At 45.5% G+C, this 19,805-nt stretch overlaps 8 protein-coding genes and 1 non-coding gene across 9 annotated transcripts; 3 read left to right on the forward strand and 6 right to left on the reverse strand.

Annotated features, from left to right (window-relative positions):
• Nucleotides 1-587: 587 nt before the first annotated feature.
• FOMMEDRAFT_162016 (uncharacterized protein) lies at nt 588-2,987 on the reverse strand (the record flags this gene model as incomplete). The annotated part of the gene is made up of 15 exons (XM_007271457.1): nt 588-670; nt 741-754; nt 823-949; nt 1,006-1,372; nt 1,439-1,568; nt 1,628-1,844; nt 1,919-2,044; nt 2,099-2,129; nt 2,180-2,346; nt 2,410-2,572; nt 2,624-2,648; nt 2,701-2,725; nt 2,773-2,802; nt 2,861-2,908; nt 2,978-2,987. 15 exons carry the CDS (start codon nt 2,985-2,987, stop codon nt 588-590), a joined length of 1,563 nt encoding a protein of 520 aa, XP_007271519.1.
• A 627-nt stretch (nt 2,988-3,614) lies between these two features.
• Nucleotides 3,615-6,431, forward strand: FOMMEDRAFT_114459 (uncharacterized protein; the record flags this gene model as incomplete). The annotated part of the gene is made up of 2 exons (XM_007271458.1): nt 3,615-6,036; nt 6,076-6,431. The coding sequence occupies 2 exons, from the start codon at nt 3,615-3,617 to the stop codon at nt 6,429-6,431; spliced, it is 2,778 nt and encodes a 925-aa protein (XP_007271520.1).
• A 209-nt stretch (nt 6,432-6,640) lies between these two features.
• On the reverse strand, nt 6,641-8,698 carry FOMMEDRAFT_129588 (dihydrolipoyllysine-residue succinyltransferase 1). The gene is made up of 8 exons (XM_007271459.1): nt 8,470-8,698; nt 8,337-8,395; nt 8,159-8,283; nt 7,910-8,030; nt 7,177-7,858; nt 7,048-7,118; nt 6,866-6,991; nt 6,641-6,795 (listed from the first exon to the last, which is right to left on the reverse strand). The coding sequence occupies exons 1-8, from the start codon at nt 8,556-8,558 to the stop codon at nt 6,746-6,748; spliced, it is 1,323 nt and encodes a 440-aa protein (XP_007271521.1). The 5' UTR covers nt 8,559-8,698; the 3' UTR covers nt 6,641-6,745.
• Nucleotides 8,699-8,777: 79 nt separating this feature from the next.
• Nucleotides 8,778-9,497, forward strand: FOMMEDRAFT_171191 (uncharacterized protein; the record flags this gene model as incomplete). The annotated part of the gene is made up of 3 exons (XM_007271460.1): nt 8,778-8,990; nt 9,063-9,216; nt 9,281-9,497. Exons 1-3 carry the CDS (start codon nt 8,954-8,956, stop codon nt 9,495-9,497), a joined length of 408 nt encoding a protein of 135 aa, XP_007271522.1. The 5' UTR covers nt 8,778-8,953.
• A 43-nt stretch (nt 9,498-9,540) lies between these two features.
• FOMMEDRAFT_143335 (uncharacterized protein) lies at nt 9,541-11,690 on the forward strand. Its single transcript, XM_007271461.1, has 18 exons — nt 9,541-9,576; nt 9,637-9,721; nt 9,782-9,795; nt 9,851-9,949; nt 10,010-10,019; nt 10,074-10,091; nt 10,147-10,172; nt 10,229-10,254; nt 10,321-10,385; nt 10,441-10,465; nt 10,535-10,546; nt 10,607-10,622; nt 10,679-10,718; nt 10,778-10,887; nt 10,951-11,059; nt 11,117-11,174; nt 11,229-11,380; nt 11,442-11,690. The coding sequence occupies exons 4-18, from the start codon at nt 9,855-9,857 to the stop codon at nt 11,616-11,618; spliced, it is 939 nt and encodes a 312-aa protein (XP_007271523.1). The 5' UTR covers nt 9,541-9,576; nt 9,637-9,721; nt 9,782-9,795; nt 9,851-9,854; the 3' UTR covers nt 11,619-11,690.
• Nucleotides 11,691-11,885: 195 nt separating this feature from the next.
• Nucleotides 11,886-11,958, reverse strand: FOMMEDRAFT_t74. The gene has a single exon. It is a non-coding gene; the product is annotated as a tRNA-Ala (tRNA).
• A 419-nt stretch (nt 11,959-12,377) lies between these two features.
• On the reverse strand, nt 12,378-12,882 carry FOMMEDRAFT_162020 (uncharacterized protein; the record flags this gene model as incomplete). The annotated part of the gene is made up of 2 exons (XM_007271462.1): nt 12,378-12,563; nt 12,616-12,882. The coding sequence occupies 2 exons, from the start codon at nt 12,880-12,882 to the stop codon at nt 12,378-12,380; spliced, it is 453 nt and encodes a 150-aa protein (XP_007271524.1).
• Nucleotides 12,883-15,672: 2,790 nt separating this feature from the next.
• Nucleotides 15,673-16,938, reverse strand: FOMMEDRAFT_143336 (farnesyltransferase; the record flags this gene model as incomplete). Its single annotated transcript, XM_007271463.1, has 5 exons — nt 15,673-15,748; nt 15,800-15,843; nt 15,896-16,592; nt 16,658-16,772; nt 16,833-16,938. The coding sequence occupies 5 exons, from the start codon at nt 16,936-16,938 to the stop codon at nt 15,700-15,702; spliced, it is 1,011 nt and encodes a 336-aa protein (XP_007271525.1). The 3' UTR covers nt 15,673-15,699.
• A 1,219-nt stretch (nt 16,939-18,157) lies between these two features.
• FOMMEDRAFT_97041 (Rcd1-like protein) lies at nt 18,158-19,309 on the reverse strand (the record flags this gene model as incomplete). The annotated part of the gene is made up of 3 exons (XM_007271393.1): nt 18,158-18,290; nt 18,343-18,895; nt 19,105-19,309. The coding sequence occupies 3 exons, from the start codon at nt 19,307-19,309 to the stop codon at nt 18,158-18,160; spliced, it is 891 nt and encodes a 296-aa protein (XP_007271455.1).
• Between the last annotated feature and the right edge of the window lie 496 nt (nt 19,310-19,805).

A 19,805-nucleotide genomic window follows, 5' to 3' on the forward strand; every position in this document is an offset into this window, starting at 1 on the left:
CATTAATAGGATTTATTGAGTATAGGGAGGACTAGGGAAAAATAGTTAGTTTTACACATTTTACCCCTCTCTCAATAAAGTAGAATGAATGGTTAATTTACAGAAAAGCTAGTATATAAATTAAGTATTAGTATATCCAACTGTAATAAACAGTTCTCCAGGCTTAAATGTCTGGTTTTGAGGTAAGGAAAAAATTAAAATGAGAGATACAAAGAAAATCCATATTTTGTACTGTATCTCACTCAATTTTTACTCAATTTTCTTCATTCTTGTTAGTATATGAAAGGTATTCTAAAATAATGAATTTAGCAACTTATTCCACACATTTTCGTTGAGTTTTGGCTGAGATATGAGTTTTTTTGTGTTTTGGTACTTGTTGTGACAAAAATCATGTGATTTTCATGTGCAACTATATTTATGAAAACGACTGTAAAAGAAAAGCAAACATGCAGGTCCAAGTATAATAAAAAATCCTATCCGTGCCCTCAGCAGAACACAACATACCTGGCTATGTTTAATGTCCGTATCTTTGCGGAAGGCGTTGCCTCTGACTAGTTTTAGAAGTTAATTTTTAAAATCAAACACATCTATGAGAAGCCATACCTCCTGCCATCAAGAAACTCTTGCATGCCTGGGAGATTCGGAAGATATGAAGGAGAGGGTGTTACAGCTACAAGTACCACAAGACAGAATTGTCGAATAAGTACTATATATCTATTTATATTATTAATTATACTTACGAGGATGATTACCGCTTTTAAAGAAAATAATTGTGGAAGTTGATTCTTCTTGGGAATATGACAAAGACAGGGAGAACCTTACCTAGCCCCAAGAAATTCCTGCGCACCGGGGAAATTTGCTCGGTATGAATAAGTTTGTGGGTCGTAGTAGTTTGGTGTAGCTCCATGCAGTGCAGGAGAGTTACCAGGAGCAGTTGAAGCATAGATGCCTTTCAGATAATAACAGATGAGCTGATTCATTTTTTCAGGGTGTTTTATATCTTACCAGAAGGGATGGGACCACTGGAAACGGGTGCTGGGATAGGATCCATCCCTAGCTGAACTTCTTGAGGCTTAAGAGGTCCTTCAATTATAGGGTGTCCAGGTCGGAATTCTGGTCTATCGTTTGCTTCAATGTCATAAGGATCCTCATTGATCCGGTCGTCTCTCGCTCCACAGAAGACAAACCGCATGGTCCGCATTAGTGAGGACATAATAACAGCACTGAACGAGCGGTCTGTTATCGGAATTCCCTTGTCGTCAAGAATTGGAAAGACTTTTGCTTCCTCAACGATAAGCCAGAGGGTGGAGCATAGCACAGTCATAACGCTGAATGCTATAAGTACTATGACGGAAATTTGCGTCGCGCGCGTCTGAAGCATTAGGCAAGTCGAAGAAGTTTAGATATGGCGGAAGTAGAAAGAATGTAGACATGTTACCTGACTAGCTGAAAACACGAAGAAGCACGTTGCACCGGCATAACAAACTCCTGCAAGCATGAGCGAGGTCCTTGGCCATTTCTCTAACCAAGCACTTGCCCATTCCGGAAGTATAGACTCCGGATTTCTCCTAGAGTAGATAATTTAGCGTTAGATCGAGTGAACGAGTGCTCGTTGGACCGAACTTACACAACTGATTTGTGCCATGCAATTGTTCCAAGGCTGCTCACAGCAGATGTAATGCTAAAAACCAAAGATGCCAGATAGAGAAGATTAGTTGCCGTGTCAATGGGGCGATCGTTTGTCTGATACGTCATTTGTAGCATCGTTGCTGTCACCCCAGAGAAAAAGGTAGCGATAGTCGTCATTGTCAAGAAGCGACTCTCATGCTCGCGTTGGGATGTAACTATTTATATCTAGACCTTTGGAATGGGAAACCGTTTGGCATCTCGAAAACTATAATCAATAGACTTTCCTCACCTTCCCGCAGAAATTTTGCTAGTAGCCTTTCAATTGTACGAATGCGGATTGTGTAGTGTTGGAGAACTAAATGGAAGCGAATTTGGAGGTTTCGCAACGGCGCTGACTTTGACGTCTTCCAAGTAGCTACACGACAGTCAAAGCACTGTTCTAGCATGTCACAGCTACATGTAGACTAACCAATGTACTTTTTAGCACATTCGGCCTCATCCTACGATTCGTGATGAGAAGAGAAGTCTACAGCACTACCGGCCCGCTCACCTCAAGATCTTTTGCAAGAAAAACGAGACTAGTGACAAGTTTGTCATCGCTGAAAAACTTAGAATATGACCGGAAGGCGCTGTTAAGGTCATTGAGACCGTCGGAAAGCAAATGTAACTCCATTGGTAGAGCTTCGAGATAAACCTGCGGTGAATTGTGATTAAAGTCTAGATTAGATGTAAAATCGTCAGTGGATCTAGAATAAAGTACGATAAGATTGGAAGTCCTACTGCGAAATCTTTCTTTCAGAGGCTTTTCCTTCGGAAACAGAGCCAACGCGTTCAGTCCAAATAGTTTGCGCGCTTGTGCAAGATGCGCGTGCGTCGATGACACCGAAGCCAATACGGGTGCACATGAGCCCAGTGGACGAAACATGGACCGACAACGCGCGAGCTTGATGCATTTTAGAAACTAGTACATTACCGATTTCTTAAATCGATTTACCTGTGTCTTCAATTCAAGTGTAGCCCTGTATCTCTAAATTTCAGAACGCATTATTGTGCAAAGAGTTGACAACCCACCAGTAGAAGTCATAGTAATGTAGAACTTGAAATTCTGTCAGATGTGCTGGAAGACGAGCATACATTTCTTACCGGAAAATTCATTGGAGATCTTCTTCGACTCTTGAAACACATTTAAGTTAAATAACAGATAAGCACACATGTAATCAATCCTACAAACCATAAGGGCTCCACATAGTAGGCAGGCGAGGAGCCTCAGCAAATCGTACTTATTTTCAAGTAGGATCGAGAAGATGTCAGTCGGATGACGATCACTATCCTAACTTAAAAAACTCACCGTTCTGCATGGTTGACCGGGGTGGACACTTCTGAATGGACATACAACAGGGAGTCTTTTATATCTATGGGCACGTGTTGATAGAGACAGTATATTAGTATAAGACTATAAGCGCCAGTGCACAGCAGCACAGGAAAATCGATGAGCGAAGCTCCGTCACAAGCGGCGAAGTTGGGCACCCCATTCTTCCTAGGGCCAGGATCGCCCCGAAATACACATCGACGTCCCATCTAGGAACGATGAAGCTACGAGTAGGATTTCTTCTGAAAGCAGATAAAGGTTCCGGAACTTCCGATGTTAGAGGGAATATGGAAGAACGAGAGATCCCGTGACCGTGAAAGACTTCCTTCCCAATACTTTTGTGTACATCATCCTTACTCCTTCAATTCACTCGTCAGACATCTTGTATATCAACATAACATAGAAACACCTCTTTGCCTTATCACAGGTGAGTTGCCATTCAACTGTATTGTGCAAGTTAAAGTACATAGATACCAAAATGCAGGTTGAAAGTAAGGGAGAATAGGAAGCGTGAAAATCAAATCCACAAAGAAGTTGGCCGTGCATAGGACTTTCATGACATCGACTAGGTGTACGACGATAATTCTTCCATAAAATAATAAAAAACTTCTATAGGATGTCATCTGCTGTCCTGAGCGCAAACAATGATGTTGATCTCCGTTCACTCGAAGACTACTCGGATGTCGCGTCATGGATCAACGATGTGTTGGACGAGGAGGGAGACGATGCGGACAGTGTACGCGAACTCTCAGAGTTAGAACGACGTGTTTCGCAGCTTTCTGCTGTACTCGAAGTCGCGTGCGAGGACACGTCGGCTCAACTGGAGAAGACAATCGACGACGTTTCAAGGACCGTGCCTCGACTCACGTACGACTTGCAGCTCATGCAAGAGAGCGCACTATCACTACAAAATGCATTACAAGCAGTCGAACGTCACTCGGCATCATTCTTGAATACCTCTGAAATCGGACCTGTCCTTGAGCAGTTACACTTCCTTGACACAGTCAAGCGTAACATGGACGCGTCGTTAGTGGTTTTACGGGAGGCAGAAGCTTGGTCGAGCCTCGAATCCGAAGTCGTGACGTACCTCTCCGAGCAGGCGTACTCTAAAGCGGCATCTCGACTTTCTGAGGCATCCAAATCGCTCAGTGTTTTCCAAAATACACCCGAATACGAGACTCGCAAAACGCTCATGATCAACCTTCAAAATCAACTCGAGGCGGCGTTAAGCTCAGCTCTCGTTGCTGGAATCAACAGTAATGACGTCGATGCGTGCAAGAGGTACTTCGATATCTTCTGTCACATCGAACGAGAGGCGGAGTTCAGAAGCTATTGGAACGGGAGCAAACGGAAGGGAATTGTTGCTTTGTGGCAGGAGACCGACCTTCGAGATTGTGACGAGGCTTCCGAAAAGACGGAAGGAAAGAAGCTCTCCGCATTTCTTCCTGAGTTTTATCAGGAAATCATTTCGGTGTTGCAGGTGGAGCGTCTCTCCGCCATGCTGATATTCCCTGATCCTCAGCCATCCCTATCAACATTCATAACCAGCATCCTTTCTTCCTTACACCCCTCGACGTCTCAGAGACTCAATGCACTCGTTAACTTCCACGGAGATCTCGTCTTACCGGAACTTATGGCTTCGTTCAAAGCGACAGAGGAATTCGCAGTCTCAACAGACAAAATTATGGAGAAAGTCGGATACTCTTCGCTTTCACCCGCTGTCGTCCCAGCCAGCCTTGACGATCGTGAAAACGTTCCGTCGAATCCACGTACACACACCCGTCGGCGCTCGACGCGCCAATCCTTTTCAAAACGACTCAATCGCTCATCCATATCCGGCCCTTCGACGAGTCATGGAATAGCTTCTGGTTCAGCTTCACTTGACCATACTTGGGAAGAAACGCTTTTCGAGCCATTCCTCGACTATCAATGCGATTACGCTATGCTTGAAAAGCGACTTTTACGCGCACAACTCAAGGACTTACCTGCTCCAACCTCTGCTGTCTCAACAGGCGCTCGACTGTTACGAGAACGAGCAATTGACGTCCTATCCTTCGCAGATGAGGCACTCGCACGCTGCATGGTGTTTACGCACGGATACGGAGTCGTTGGGCTCATTCAAGCGCTTGATGACCTTTTTGAAGCCTTTTTGCAATCCGCACGCCGTGATATTCTAGAATCAGGTGGAACACCTTCGGCGGACCCAAATACCATTGATTCCGGAGAGGAATTTGCCGAATTGGACTATTCTGCTTCGGATTTGGCAGTCTTTCAGCTTACCTTGCACTTACTGGAGGCAGCACGAAGCGTGCTAGAACGTCTGACTGTTTTCGAAGCAAAGCTCCGTGCAAACGTGCAGCAAACATCCAACGCACTTCGTATGGGGAGGAATGATCCCTTCGGGCTCTATGTCTCCGGAACGACTCGGACAGCTCTCACCCTACTCCAGTCCTCTGTACTCAATAGCATAGAATTGCAAAATCTACTTGATGCAGTAGACCCAGAACAGCCTCAACAAGGTCCACATGGCGCATTTACTCCAAGCTCTGCGACTTTCGCGGCCCAAAAGGCACAGACTAGCTCATCACGCGCGACGTTGCTTCTCGGTGCACGGAAAGCTGTGTCCGAATTCGCAAAAGCCTGTCAAATGCGATTACAAGAAACAATACTCACTCCTCTTCTCAAGCATCTCTCAACCTACGCTTCATCCGCAGTCTGGATTTCTGCTGACCCAAAGGATCGTCGAGCAGTAGGAAGCGGCGGAGCAGGTGGTACCGGTACAGGCGCCATAAGCGAAGTGGTTATCCCAACATTCTCTCTATCCCCCACAGCTACCATTCAACGAGTCGCGGAAGGCCTTCTGAGTCTACCGAGACTCTTCGAAGTCTATGCAGATGACGACGCGCTAGCATTCTCCATCGAGACACTCCCCTTCGTCGATTCCTCGAGTCTGCGATCTATGTCTTCCGAAACTGCTACGACATCCACACAAGGACAAGAAACCGACCAACCAGATTCCAACACTCGTCCCAAACCACGTCACTTCTCATCTTCAACTTCCTCTCTTTCCATCCAAGTTCCATCACACTCACAGAGTCCACCTACACTCTTATTAACACCTGAGGCAGTATCCTCTGCCTGGTTATCTTCCCTCGCACTTTCGTTACTCGACCACCTCACAACAAAGATCCTGCCGTCAATCTCAAGACTGAGCACCAAAGGCGCTGCACAACTCGCTGAGGACCTTTCTTATCTTGGACAGATCTGTCGGGCTATAGGTGTGGAGTGGCCTGCGCTCGAGGCGTGGCGTGAGGCTGTTGGACTTGACGTGGAGGAATTAAGACGAAGGAGGAGTTCTGGCGACGAGAGGGAGAAAGAGAAGACCGAAATATCGGAGATCTTTAGAACAGTTACAAAGCTCAGGAGTGTGTGATTGCGCTATCGGGTATTTGGTGAAATTTTTTGTGACAGTCTGTATTTATTCGAGGTCTTCGAAAGTCTGGTGTATTTTCTATGGACTTGAAGAATTGATTAGTAAAAGATTGCGTAACTAGCACTTTGACTTTTTGACCCCGGCCTTGAGGACTTCATGCCAATCCTTGAGTAATTCTGACAGCCTTGAAGCAAAACCTGTCAAATAGAGTTTAAAAATTTATGTTTTATTAAGTGTATTAAAATGTATAAGCAAGCAAATTGCAGGATGCAAAGCAAAGGAGTACAAGACGAATTTGCTCTAATTATCTTCATTTAGGGCAGCAACATCTTGAGTGGGTCCTCAATGTAGTCGCGGATCTTGACTGCAAGACGAAAAAGCAAAGACAGAATCAGCTACCCGAATATTCACTTTGAACTAATATAGAAACTGACCAAGGAAGGTAACGGCTTCGCGACCATCGAGCAGACGATGGTCATAGGTAAGGGCAACAACCATGATCGGTCGAATGACGATTTCGCCATTGACGACAACGGGTTTCTCTTTGATTGCGTGCATACCTAAACCAGACGATCAGTGAGTCTTACGCACTCGGAAAATTCGACAAGTAACGAACCAAGAACGGCTGCTTGAGGCAGGTTGATGATGGGTGTGCCGTAGAGTGAGCCGAACACACCACCATTAGAACTAGTTGATACTTCGGTTAAAACAAGAGTAGACAGAGAATAAGCTGGGTACAACATACATGGTGAATGTTCCGCCAGCCATGTCCTCAATGGTAAGTTTTCCGTCACGTGCTTTCTTGCCAAGAGCGGCGATCTCCTTTTCGACATCAATGAAACCCATCTGTTCTGCATTGCGGACAACAGGAGTGACAAGACCCTTGGGAGTCGCAACAGCCACGCTCAGATCGACGTAGTCACGGTATACAATCTCGTCACCCTCGATCGATGCATTTGCCGTGGGTATCTCCTTTAGCGCAAGGCAAGAAGCCTTTGCAAAGGCACTCATGAAACCCAGCTTCACCTCATGCTCCTTCAATATTGAATCCTTGAAGCGCGAACGCATCGCCATCAAAGCCGACATATCAATCTCGTTGAAAGTAGTCAAGGATGCAGCAGCATTCTGTGACTCCTTCAAACGCTCCGCGATACGTAGTCGCATGCGGGACATTTTCACGCGTGTTTCGTTGCGGGAACCAGGAGCTCTTGCAGAAGCTGCGGCAACAGCCTTCCCTTCATCTTTGCTCTTAGGCTCTTGAGGCTTGGGCGGAGGTGGAGCTGGTTTTGAAGGCTGCTTCTCGCTTTCTTTCGGTGCAGGAGGTGGCGGAGCTTCCTTCTTGGGTGGCTGCTCCTTAGGTTCCTCTTTCGGAGGCTGCTCTTTAGGTTCTTCTCGAGGCTTTGGCTCTTCTGCGGGTTTCTCGGATGCTAGTAAAATTTAATGTAGCCATTCCGATTCCTTGCGAATGATATACTTACGTTCACCCGCCGCACCAGGTTCGTATTTGAAAAGGTCTTGTCCGACAGAAACATTGTCTTCTTCCTGCACGAGAAGTTCTGTAATCTTGCCAGCTTTTGGCGCATTTACGGAGACGTCAATCTAAGAAACCAACGACAGGCAAGTCAGAATATTGTAGCTCAAAATTCTCGCGCATCGCAACATAATCGTAATTTCTCTCATGTTGCAGCGCGAATAAAATGTTCGTACCGATGGCATAAATAACTCACCTTGTCAGTTTCAATGCTGGCAACTTCTTCATCCGCTTCCACGGACTCGCCGACTTTTTTCTTCCATGTTTTTAAAGTGCCTTCCGAGATGGACTCGGCCATTACAGGCACCTTGACGACCTCGTCTGTAATTCGTTATGGACTACGCGTCTACAAGAAATGTTACTTCTACGCGAACCTTGTAGGAGATGCGTTGAGTGGAACTGCGAACGCAGAACATAAGACCCCGTAGTCCGCCTAGAAAAATAGGACATTTAAACACAATGTCAGCTCGATGTATCTTCAGTGCGAATTGGCTAATTCCGACGTACCATGTGCTTGACAGGACAGCTGCCTGAGCTGCCTGGGTCTTGAAGAGCCCGCGGCCACGCGCTGCAGCCACTACACGTTTTGAAAGCATCGTCGACGACGCGTCAAAGCTCTAGAAGAGCAAAGAAGATGGTGGAATGAATTGAGAGAGTTATGACGAACGTCCCTTGCCACGGCTACCTCATCATGATCGTGAGAATCGGTTACTTTTCCTGTCTTCGGCCGTCTTCCTTCCGTCCAATCCGTGCTCAGCCTTCTCTCATCCTTTTTCCTCATTATGACATTCATGCATCCACGGGCAAGTCGTAAACAAATCTGTATCGCTATGCACTGTTTCCACACTACTTTCGATTGTCCAGCATCAAAAGAGTTGCCGTCTTCAAAGTATTTGTACACACCATAGTAGGAACGACTAAGCAGCCGTGAAACAATGGAGGTGCAGTACAAACTTCACTGAATTGTCAGTAAGGTCAGTTGCCAGCTTGCATGAAAAGTAATCCGACGACAAGCATGGGCTATAAAAGTGAATACTCCTAATTGTCGGCCGCCTGATAATCTCCAGGCTTTACTCATCCCTATAGCTTCGCCTTGACAGAATCAGCTAATTACCATGTCCGCGAGGACTCAAACTTCGATCGGGTCTCATTAGCTCTCAGCGTGGCACGGACAATTCCAGCCGCTGCCTTTGCTGGGTATTCACACATACCCCGCCTTGGTGAAATTACTTTCCTGGAAATGATATTCCACAAGTGACTTGCCAAACTCGGCAACAGACCAAATTCATCGACTTCCATTTTGATTCGGCGATTACAGGGACCGTCAATTAGTCCTTCTTCAACAAATGGCTACTTCTCCATTTCATGGAATCAGACCCGCCTCGAACAAATATCGCAATGCAGACAGCACGCCAGACGAGGAAGGGCCTCGAAGAGGCATGACATTGACATTGACTCGCGTTAAAACGCAGCACTTCCGTCGAGGTCCTTCAGCAATTCCAAGCTCACCATCGCATCAATGCCTCCCTTATTAACAGAATCAAGCTACACTACGACTATCTCACTTGTGCCTAGCATCACATTTCTTCACATTGGATGTCTCGTCAATGCTCTGTGAGATACTGAACGACTATGTTCGCTGCCTGGCGTACTAATAAGTTGGCTTTCTAATAGCCTCTTCGGGATAAACTCTGCGAGAGCTTTTCGATGCTTTTTTTATGCAGATACAGACTCAAAAAGCAGAGTAAAAATTGCATTCGTCAGTACTGTTGAGATCTCGGGGTAACTTGTGTCTTGATTTTTTTTTCTTTGGTTCAAGGTCTATTCAGGATGGTGCGCTTTATGTATCATTAGGTTAATCGTCACATAGATCTTACTCTATACGCAGGGTTATGAGCACCCTTCACATGGTATCATCCTTCGCAATGATGGTTCAATATACGTCATTCGAGATAATGCGGCCCGACGAGTTGTCATCTTGTCATTGGTGAGCAAGGCCTTCCTTTGAGCGCGTCTCATTTGCTTATTCTGCATCAAATCTGTATAGGAGCCTTGCAGTATGTATATCTATCGAGTTTTATACACATTCTTGCCTAACCTTTCTACTTCAGCTACAAATTATGCTCACAGTGTGTGCCGAAGCTTTTCACTAAAAAGGAGGAACACTGACGAAGTAATATTAAGACATTCGGAAACGGAATTTCAAGAAGGTAAATCACCAATGTACACTTCCGTAAAATTAATATGTATAATGGTTTTCCTACAGTTATTCCGTTTTCAGGCTTTATAACTGTACGTTCCCTGACAATGCGTTTCGTCTGAATACAGTTGGGCTGATCATTTTGCACACACCACTAGTTAGCAACAAAATAGGATCGAACGTGAAGTACGAAAGAACGCGATACGGAATGATTATTGTCGCAGTAAGGAATATCACGTATCTTACTACCTCGTTCTAAAATCGTGTTTTGCATTTAGGTCTTCCTTTGTTTATTAAGCCTAGGTGGGTTTTATCCGACGTGTAATATCTTCACCGGTACTCATCTTCACCTTCATGTAATCCTGTCTGAAGGTAGCGGTTTAGGTCAGTTCATTTCTCATAAGCTGTAATTCCTTCAAGTCGTCTGACTCAAGCATGCACCAGCGCTTAGCATAATCTTGTACGTGGAGTGCACATTTCTTGCTACGTGTTGTCAAACCTACAAAAACATTTCAGATTTATCCATAGCCAGTTTGCATACTTGGTAGAGCGACCGGTGAGTGTATCCGGCACTCCAAACGTTCGGGGACAGTGCAATACTAATCCAGTCAACAGTACATTGTCTATTTACTGCTATTCTCGACTTGCATCTCCGATGTCTTCGTATGTTCGTGCCTTTTGAGATTTTTCTGGAAAATGCACCAAGAAAATATCATAGGTCAACGGTGCGTTTCTCTTTCGTAGAATTCATAGGAAAACCACACCCTAACCTTTGTAATCTATTAAAGGGCATTAGTTTCCGGTGTCCGTACTAATACCTCACTCAAGAAATTGGCTGCGTACCACGCAGGAGATTGTCTTATCGCCTCCTGTGTCAACTTAGCATGCATGGTGACGGTTAGTTTCTCAGCCCGGCAAAATATCAGGATCTTAACTGATCAAGACTTACCCTAGTTCTCAATACTATCAGACAAACCCATCTACTTGTCCATTTATTGCATAACATCGCAACGTACGTCATCATCTGTAAGATTTCTGATTCATTTTTTCCTGAATTGAAGTCTAGTATATTTCTGCTCTACACTCGTGACCGAGAAGATTTGCCGTAATGTAAATACGGTATCGGGCCGACCTAGGACCATATCACTGACCGACTCAGTACCACACACAAGCACAGCACGCTCTGGACTAAAAATTCCTCGCCACAAACGAAATAGTGTAAGTAAACCAACTGCTTCCTTGCTCTCACTTCCAGAGCATTCAACTCTGATGATTGCAGTCGAAAAACGTGGGGCTAATGAAGGTAATGGTGAAAACTGATGTTGAATGCACGTCCGACTCCGTCGAGCCAAAACAATCCCTGTCAACCGACAGTTCGCTTTCGAGTACTTCTACAGAAGTGGCAACTGGTTGTGATAAAGATCTAGAGTTGATGAGCGAAAGAAGGACAGCGTAACTCAACAATAATATTAGGTATTAGTCTTAGTGAACCATTTCTGTATTTCTCCCTTTGCATTTCAATTGCTAGTTTATATGATATGTTAGGTCTACTTTGAACAGAGACAGAAGGATGATCCAACACATGTTTATGACCTCGAAATGCTTGTTTTAATCTGCCGAGCAAAAGCCACCACCTTTTAATTATAAGACAAGCATCAACAACAACACGTCCAACTTTGTACTTCAACAACCAGATTAGGCACACGAAGATGAAAAAAGAGAATGGACGATACGCGATTCGAACACGTGACCTTGCGCATGCGAAGCGCACGCTCTACCAACTGAGCTAAACGCCCTCATGTTGAGAGGCACTCAATAAGTTATCTAATAATTTAGTTGTTGACAACATCGCATAAAAGCCAGTCTGATGTTAGATAAATTTAAACATCCCAATACTTTCGCGTTGTCTTGAGAACATAAATGTTATAAAATTCGGCTCGATATTCGGCTTCCAACATGTCATGCTCCTGGCAGCCAATAAGGAAGAGATGGGAGGGACGCTTCTTCTGACTGTCAGTGTATTACATTGCAAGTGAATTCGACGGCCAGGCGGTACTTCAGCTGAAGAACTTGTCTTTAGTAAATCATATCAGTAACCTCTGCTGTCTTGATGTATCACGAACGCCAATCTCTCATAATGATGTACGTCTACAGCAAGCCCTGTTACAAGGCGGATAACAGAAGGCCCTCAAATATGATGAAGACCTGCAACGCCTCAGAGAGCGTTGATAGACCAATGCTGACGAGTCCTTTGGCAAAGTGTGGACTTTCCCTTCCAAGTCAACGCGGCACAGCATATCTGGCCAAGGTCATCCACATTGCTGCCCCCAAAGCCGGTATAAAGTGTCGGTGGTCCTTTGTATAGCTGTCCGGCATGATAAACCGATTGCTCCCAGAGTTGCTTTCATTCCCCAAGCTCAACTCGCCTGGAATGAAATCGGACATGTCTGCACCCCGAAAGACTGAGACGGCGCTTCTTCGCAATTAGCGAGGTTCGGCGGGAAGAAACGATAAGTTCGGTGGCGGCCATCCCGGAAAGTCCACCACGCGTGCGCAATGGGTGCCAATGATACCAAACCCAAGTATCTTGTTGTGCTTCGTGACAAGACCAATATGTGCTCCGACCGTCTATTGAGCAGAGCGCTTATCGCGTTAAACGTCTGGTATCGATATTGCGTGGTGCGAGTGAATACAATTATCGCAAAACGGGGCGGCCCCATCGCTTGGCTCCATATATGCATTCGACATGCCATGTAATAAGTCGGGACTCGGAATCGGCACACGCACGTTCATGTTTCGTGTTTGACGGCTCTGCGAGGGCACTCTATTACAGTACCGTCTGTCGTGGACCATTTCAATTCCATACCATACTCTCTAATTTTGACATTCACAGGACAACATAGTAGATAAACGCACGAGCAGTCCGTTATAGAGTTGTGTAAGCATAGGCATTTGCATGCCAGTGTCGTGAGCAGTAGCAGGCGAAGACGGTATGATAAAAACTGTTTCGCTGATATTTTGTTCAGTGTATCTTTTTTCTGTAGCAGAGCAGTTATGAAGACAAGGGAATACATGTACTGAAAAGGACAAGTATTGAATGATAGCTCATTGTGGGAGCGCCTAATTGGCAAATGTTCAACGATAACGGCGGAGGTTGTGTGAGCGCGGAGAGTAACATGATTCATGCTCATTTGTATCGTCGTACCTTTACAGGTAATCCCTGGGGCCTTGAATTTAATGAGATGGAGAATTTCCATGAACGAAGCGCCGTTATCGAACAAGTACGAATCAGAGTGACAACGAAAAGGCCGGAATTTGATTTAGATTGCCTTTGACATCCGATAGACACGTGGCAGAGTGGTTGCGAGACAGGATATTGGCACCCAGTCATTATGTCTTCCTCTTGTTTTCAGCTGACCTTAGGCTTACTTGAAATTTTTTGAATGTCCTTAATAAAGACAGTGCTGCAGATCCAATCCTTCGGGCAAAAGCCGATCGGAACTCCACTCCTATCTAGATTCTACAATCTATCTGTAAAGTGAATTCGTGATCCATCCGCGACAGTTAATAAAGCTGCAACTCAGTAATGTTTCGCCTTTCCCTGGTCCTCTAAACTTGGTACAACTTAAAGGACTGTCCCCATTTCAGGGTGTGCTTGTGGGCTTGTGATATCTTGATTGATACTAACATAACCACCCTGGACTGCCTTTGGGTTGCCGCACAATCCTCCCTGTCCCGGACATCGGAACAGGTCTCATTTCCTCAGTATCTTGGGCAGCTCAGCACCAGGCAATGCCACCTCGTGAATGAGTTGTGCATTTTGATCTTGCTGACAAAACCAATGTCTTCTGTATATAATGTTTGGTCTTTGACCATGACAAGCTGTTGCAATTTGCCAATGAATGACCAAACAGCACATTCTCCTCAATGGGTCAAAGGGTATAATCGCGTTAATAGACTGAAATTACATGAAAAGAGTCTCCGCTCGCCTGCTGCCCCTGTTTGTAATCAGTTTTATGATCCCGGCCTCCGCAGGATTAGCGGTTTCCCCAACCTCATGTTCTAATCCTTCAAAATAGACGGGAAAGTAATTACTGCTATAAAAACAGACATAGGAACTACATCCCAACTACCCAGATCTTCCACTGCCTTTCAACAGTACTCACATCCAATAACAATAGCCAGACCTCCAAATGCGCAAGCAATCATGCGTCGAATGTCGTCGACGCAGAATAAAGGCACGCTCCAACATATGGTTTATAGCATTCAACTGATTGTGGATCTGCAGTGTGAACAAGTGCCAGGTCAAACAATCTGCAAGAACTGCCTGAACAAGAATTTTAGATGCAGTGGACCTGTGCCTACCGAAGCCAAGTTGAGGAAGATGAAGGAGCGAGTCGCACAAGGCTGGTCTTTTCTCTTTGGCTGAATCTGCTGCATCCTGACCACCTGCAAGGACAACGCTGTCTCACCAATGTTCACTCAACGCAGTTCAGAAGCGACGTTGCAATTGAGATACCTTCGACGCCGACCGATGTTGTAAGATGCTACATCCCATTCTTCAAATTCGTGTTCTGATTTATTATATTGTCAAGGCGTTGCAGCCACCAACAAACTACCCGGTGTTTCCCTCGGTCTATCAGCCACTGATTGGTACTTATCAGCAGCTGTCTGGGACCATGGTTTCTGCACCGGACTCTTCCGGATTGATGCCTTCGTCTAACACGATGGAATCAGAGTACGTCGCATTATAGGCCAGTTCAGCTATGGAAACCCTTAACAATTAGCTTGTTTTATCCAGAGCTGGTTCAATTTACTGGCCTGCAGGGACTCCGTCAGGCTCCACAGCGTCTCAATACGGACAGAGGTAGATGTATCGAGTGTCTGAGAACGTTGAAATTCGGCTCCAAAGATGAGCGCCTAAACGGAATCTTGTTCTTTGAAATGGCCCTGTGGTGATATTTTTGTAGTCGTTAATATCCCATCCCATCGAACTTACCGTAAATGATGACTCATGCGTCCCCAAGATGACGTGTCAGTTAATCTATACGTTCATACTAAAATCAAAGTGAAGATTGACATCGATAGCCGATAACGTACCTTATCCATGACGCAAGCTCAACTTAATAAAAGGCGTCATTAAGTACTGCCCGCACCCGCTGCCAATCCCGAGCCGGTGTCTTCGTGTTCACTTCTTTTTCATGATGTAATCGCGGAAGGACCATCTCACAATCGATCCTTGCTTGGCCCGATAATCATGCATCAACGGCTGCGGATGATTTAGCGACTCATTGATTGGAGGGCCATGTGCGTGTTCAAGGCCCCTTTAGTAACACATGAATCATCACGTCCATGACCAAACGGTAATAGCAGTAAGATGAAGATGATAACTTGACGAGCCAAACAATTATTGCCAATGCCAGAGGGCAATGAGTATCATTGCGGCGAACCGAGAAAGCCATGTCAAGCATGTCGACTTACAACATTCGCACTATAGTTGATAGCTCCTAAATTTATTGACTGGTACAGTAATAGGGTCAACTGTAGCTAGATACCGGCACTTCGAGGATACGATGTTCCCAGTATCTGATGAAGCATTTATCAGCTTAGTTATATCTTCGAGAAAAGAAGCCGTACTTCTTCCGAATAGTGTCATGGTCATTCGCTAGTGATTTCCAGAGCTAGACGGTACTTCAGCTGGATATCTTGGCTCAAACACAGAGTATAATTCACCTCAATCGCCTTTGATATTTCTTCGCCCCCAGAGGCTTCGTAGATGTCGGCGAGAAACTCGATTGCAGCAGGACAGGGCAAATCAGCCCCAGGTGACGGTCTAGGATTCTCCAGATCGAGGATCTTTTCATCTTCTCTTCCATCTGACGATTGCACAGAAACGGTATAAGGAAGAACAAATCCAGTCAACAATGAAAATGGTGTTCCGGAATGCTCCAGGACACCACGTAGATAGTTCCACGCCGAAGCATTATTCGGTGCTAGTGCAATCTTATCCTTCGTGAATGTCAGCTCTCGACGCACTACCTCTTCTCTATCTTCTTCTCCTTTTCTAACACCGCTGGAAAAGACGACGAAGAATCGGTGATGCCAAGCAGAGTTATTCCGCACGTCATCCTCCAGCATATTCTCGATGTAGCGTAATTCGCCTCCCCACAATTTGTCTTGGTTAAAATAAGCCAAAACCCATTGACGATAAGACCATGTATGGTAGTTCTTCGCATCATGTGAGAGTCCTCGTGCAATGAAAGCGAGCTCAGCAGCCGGAGTTTTAGTCAGCGCGCCACGCTGAAGGAGCAAACGTCGATGATGCCAGACTTGATAATTCTTAAGATATTTTTCCGCAAGTTCATCCATGAGCTCAAGCTCATCATCAAGGGGTGCATTGATTGCGATAAGTGTCCCGTATCGATACTGCCTGGCAGATACAAGAAACCATAGAAGTAGATTAGATTCGTCGTATGCACTCGTGTGCTCGCTCACCATGCTGAGTAGTGTGCCGGATTCATACGGATGATACTCTCCGTTAGGGTAAGCACACGTTCGCTCATCTCCTGTGCTCTGACGACTCCGCGGAAATAGTCTGTGGCATCTTTGTCTACGCATTTTGCAGGTTAGCTTGTGTGTGAAGCTACGCATTTCTGGGCTGAATACTCGCAGGTTTCCGAGTAGAATATAGGTGCAATAGGATTCTCGTCTGGTTCATGTTGGCTGATAGGTGTAATGTCCGCCCATTCTTGACGGTCTCTGTACAGTGCGGACATTGTGGTTGAAATGAGGTGCACGACAGTGATCTTGGAGATTAAAGAAGATTATTTCCGGCTGATCCACGTGATGCAGGACTTGTAGAGCTAATGACGTAATCAGATCTGAGTCGTCAATTGACAATGTTTTTCAGTCTCAATCCCAAATATGCTCCCGTGTAAGACTTGGCCCTGCACGAGCCTTCAAAGAAGAACCAGTCACCTTTACTGCTACAAATTATACACTTGCCACAGTCAATCCAGCACTATGGATCTCTAACAGTGTAAGAGTTGCACTACAAATATCTCTGTCTTCTTCATTTACTACTCTGTTGTCAATGGAAGACAACTTGGGCAGAACAACAAATATGGTATTGGAAGACAGTACTGAGGAATGCAGACAAAGTGTAGAAGCAGAAGGACACGTCTGACGACTGTTCAATTTCAGAGAAGGAGGTGTAAAGAGGTTGCTTGTCAGTCAGGACAACATTCCAACATAAATGATCTGCCAGTAATTTTGGCACAGGCTGCAACCGAAACAGGGGATTGCATACCTCCCTTGCAAGCTATTGTAAGCTGCCCTCATCCTTTCAAGATATTCCACTGATACTTTCCACCATGGCGACCAGGCGAGGGATATCCAGAAGCGTCGAATGCGGCGAAGGTGTCAAACGCGCCGCATGCACCAAGCGCTGACAACCAGCGCCCTGTCTTTACAGCTGGTTTCGATTCGAATTTCCTCACTGGCCACCCTTACTTTCCTTCATAACCAGTCCTTGACACGGACCAGCCAGTGTACGCTATGGTATTAAAATCTTTCGTTGAGTTATTGAATTGATCCTCAACTAGCCTGATTTGTCAAGATGCGATCATCCACAGGGCCAGGGTAATACTGGAAACTACGGTCTAATTCCGGATATGTGGTAGATTCTTGGCAGCAATTACATGCCATTCTAAGCCAGCGGACCGTTCACTCGTTCTTGGAACGAATGAGGATGTTTGATTGTGATTACGTGTATGAAACTGCTTGTACAGATTGTTATACTCCTACGACGAGTTGAATAACAAGAGTTTAGATACTTTGTTGATTGTAAATAAAGTCAGAACGTAAGGTGATACAAAATTGGGAAGAAAGAAAAATCGGAGACGTGCAAGTTGCAAGAATACTGGTCTTGAAAAGCGATGAATTCCAAGAAAGGAAGAAAAAAAAGTCAACAGATCGAACCTGAATCCTTCAGCATCAGTTTGTGTCACATAGATTGTTCTGCAGCGTAGAAAGGCATCGTTTCGTGACCTGGTCACCTTTCAGGAGTGCATTGAACGTCTGGTCACGTAATGGTTCTGGGAGACAAGTTCGCAGCGCCTCGCGAGCCCTAAACATTCGTGTCAGCACCAGAACGAGATAAGAAGAACGTGTGAGCTCACTTCGGATTATCACTAAGACGCAAGTAACAGCGCACGACGTGTTTGAGTAAACGGACAGCCTGGGTCTCAACAAGTTGTGAAACCATGTTACTCAACACGGTAACGACGGCGAAGAAACGTTCATAAGTGTGGCAGATGTACGTTAATCCAGTTTCGTCGAGAAGGATTTTCTGTACAATGAAAATCGCGACGGTCTTGGAAAGCTCGCTGCCTGTTTCCATAATACGAAGGCAAAGCGGGATAATTTCCGTAGAAAGTAGGAAGTGGATAACGGCAGCGTTGTCATTCTGCTTAACTAGCGCGCCAATGACCCCGAGTGATGTAAGTCGTAGATATTCAAATGGTCGCGTTTTGGAGGTCGTGTTCAGGAACGGATAGAGGAAGAGCGGAATGTGAGCGCTCAGGAAAAGCTGACGTGTCTCCGAGTGCGAGGCAACACATTGGAGGAGGGCGAGCGCATTGCATACCCGGTTCGAGACGTGCGCAGTAAGGTTTGGTGGACAAAGAAGCGGATAAACAGAGACGATCTCTTGCAACAAAGCGGACATGATGCCTACGAAGCAGTGTTAGTACATATTATCCGGGCGGCAATAACTCAGAAAACGATAAAAGGGCGATAACTCGATGTAGATTAATATCAACTTAACATCAACACGCCCCTCCGTTCAATCAAAGGAAACCAGTGCGTGTTGATCGTTCATATCAAGTGACATGCAAACCTAAAGAACAAAAGAGGCCATGTCGACAAACGCAGAAACTCACCAAATGAATGCCAAAGGACAAGCGCAAGATCATCATACTGTTCTCTTTTCTTGCTTAATTCGAGGAGCGCCGCCTCTCGGTTATTAACATCCATGAGGTCGATCACCAATGCATAGATCTTGCTTTCCTCTTGCTGCTGGTGCTGCAGGAACGTCTGCTGTTGTCCCTGCTGCTGGGGTAGACCCGTACCTGGTATTCCGAACATGCTAAGGCTAGCTGGACCGGCCTGGTGGGGCGTCGTTGGTGCCAGAGCAGGCGCGGACATGGGTGGAGGCGTGTCCCCAAAGGGCTGCGACGTCATCCCTCGTGCACCCGAGAAGGCATTGTAGGGTGTGTGTTGCATATACGACATTGGTCGTGGCGAGTGCAGGCTTGACATTACCACTTGGCAGCGTTCTAATTATCGTCGTCGTCGTTGTAAGCAGCGAGCAAAATGCACGGAAAATAGAAATTTGGAATTGACCGATTCCCCAGAGCGGAATGCCTTTGTCATAGTCACGTGACTTCATTGCACCAAATACTAGTAGTTTTGAATTCAGCTGTTTACCTAGGTGTACTGGAACTCGAATGGTTTTATTTCTTGCTGTTGCAAGTTTCCGGTACTAATAGTCACTATATGAATAACTAAATGACATCAGGATACTTTCAATGCTTTTCTCCTCCAAACTGGTTGATGGGTGACATGTCACACTCCTTATATG

The sequence above is a fragment of the Fomitiporia mediterranea genome, assembly GCF_000271605.1.
Source record: "Fomitiporia mediterranea MF3/22 unplaced genomic scaffold FOMMEscaffold_17, whole genome shotgun sequence".
Taxonomy (NCBI): Eukaryota; Fungi; Basidiomycota; class Agaricomycetes; order Hymenochaetales; family Hymenochaetaceae; genus Fomitiporia; species Fomitiporia mediterranea.

Excerpts from the sequence above, each read along its gene's own strand:
- FOMMEDRAFT_129588 (XM_007271459.1), bottom strand. The coding sequence starts at position 8,558 with ATGCTTTCAAAACGTGTAGTGGCTGCAGCGCGTGGCCGCGGGCTCTTC. Across the intron at positions 8,031-8,158 it reads CCAGCATTGAAACTGACAAG|ATTGACGTCTCCGTAAATGC; the intron begins GTGAGTTATTTA and ends TTGGTTTCTTAG. Across the intron at positions 7,859-7,909 it reads ACCTGGTGCGGCGGGTGAAC|CATCCGAGAAACCCGCAGAA; the intron begins GTAAGTATATCA and ends AAATTTTACTAG.
- FOMMEDRAFT_143335 (XM_007271461.1), top strand. The coding sequence starts at position 9,855 with ATGAGCACCCTTCACATGGTATCATCCTTCGCAATGATGGTTCAATAT. Across the intron at positions 10,888-10,950 it reads GAAAATATCATAGGTCAACG|GGCATTAGTTTCCGGTGTCC; the intron begins GTGCGTTTCTCT and ends AATCTATTAAAG. Across the intron at positions 11,060-11,116 it reads ACTTAGCATGCATGGTGACG|TTCTCAATACTATCAGACAA; the intron begins GTTAGTTTCTCA and ends GACTTACCCTAG.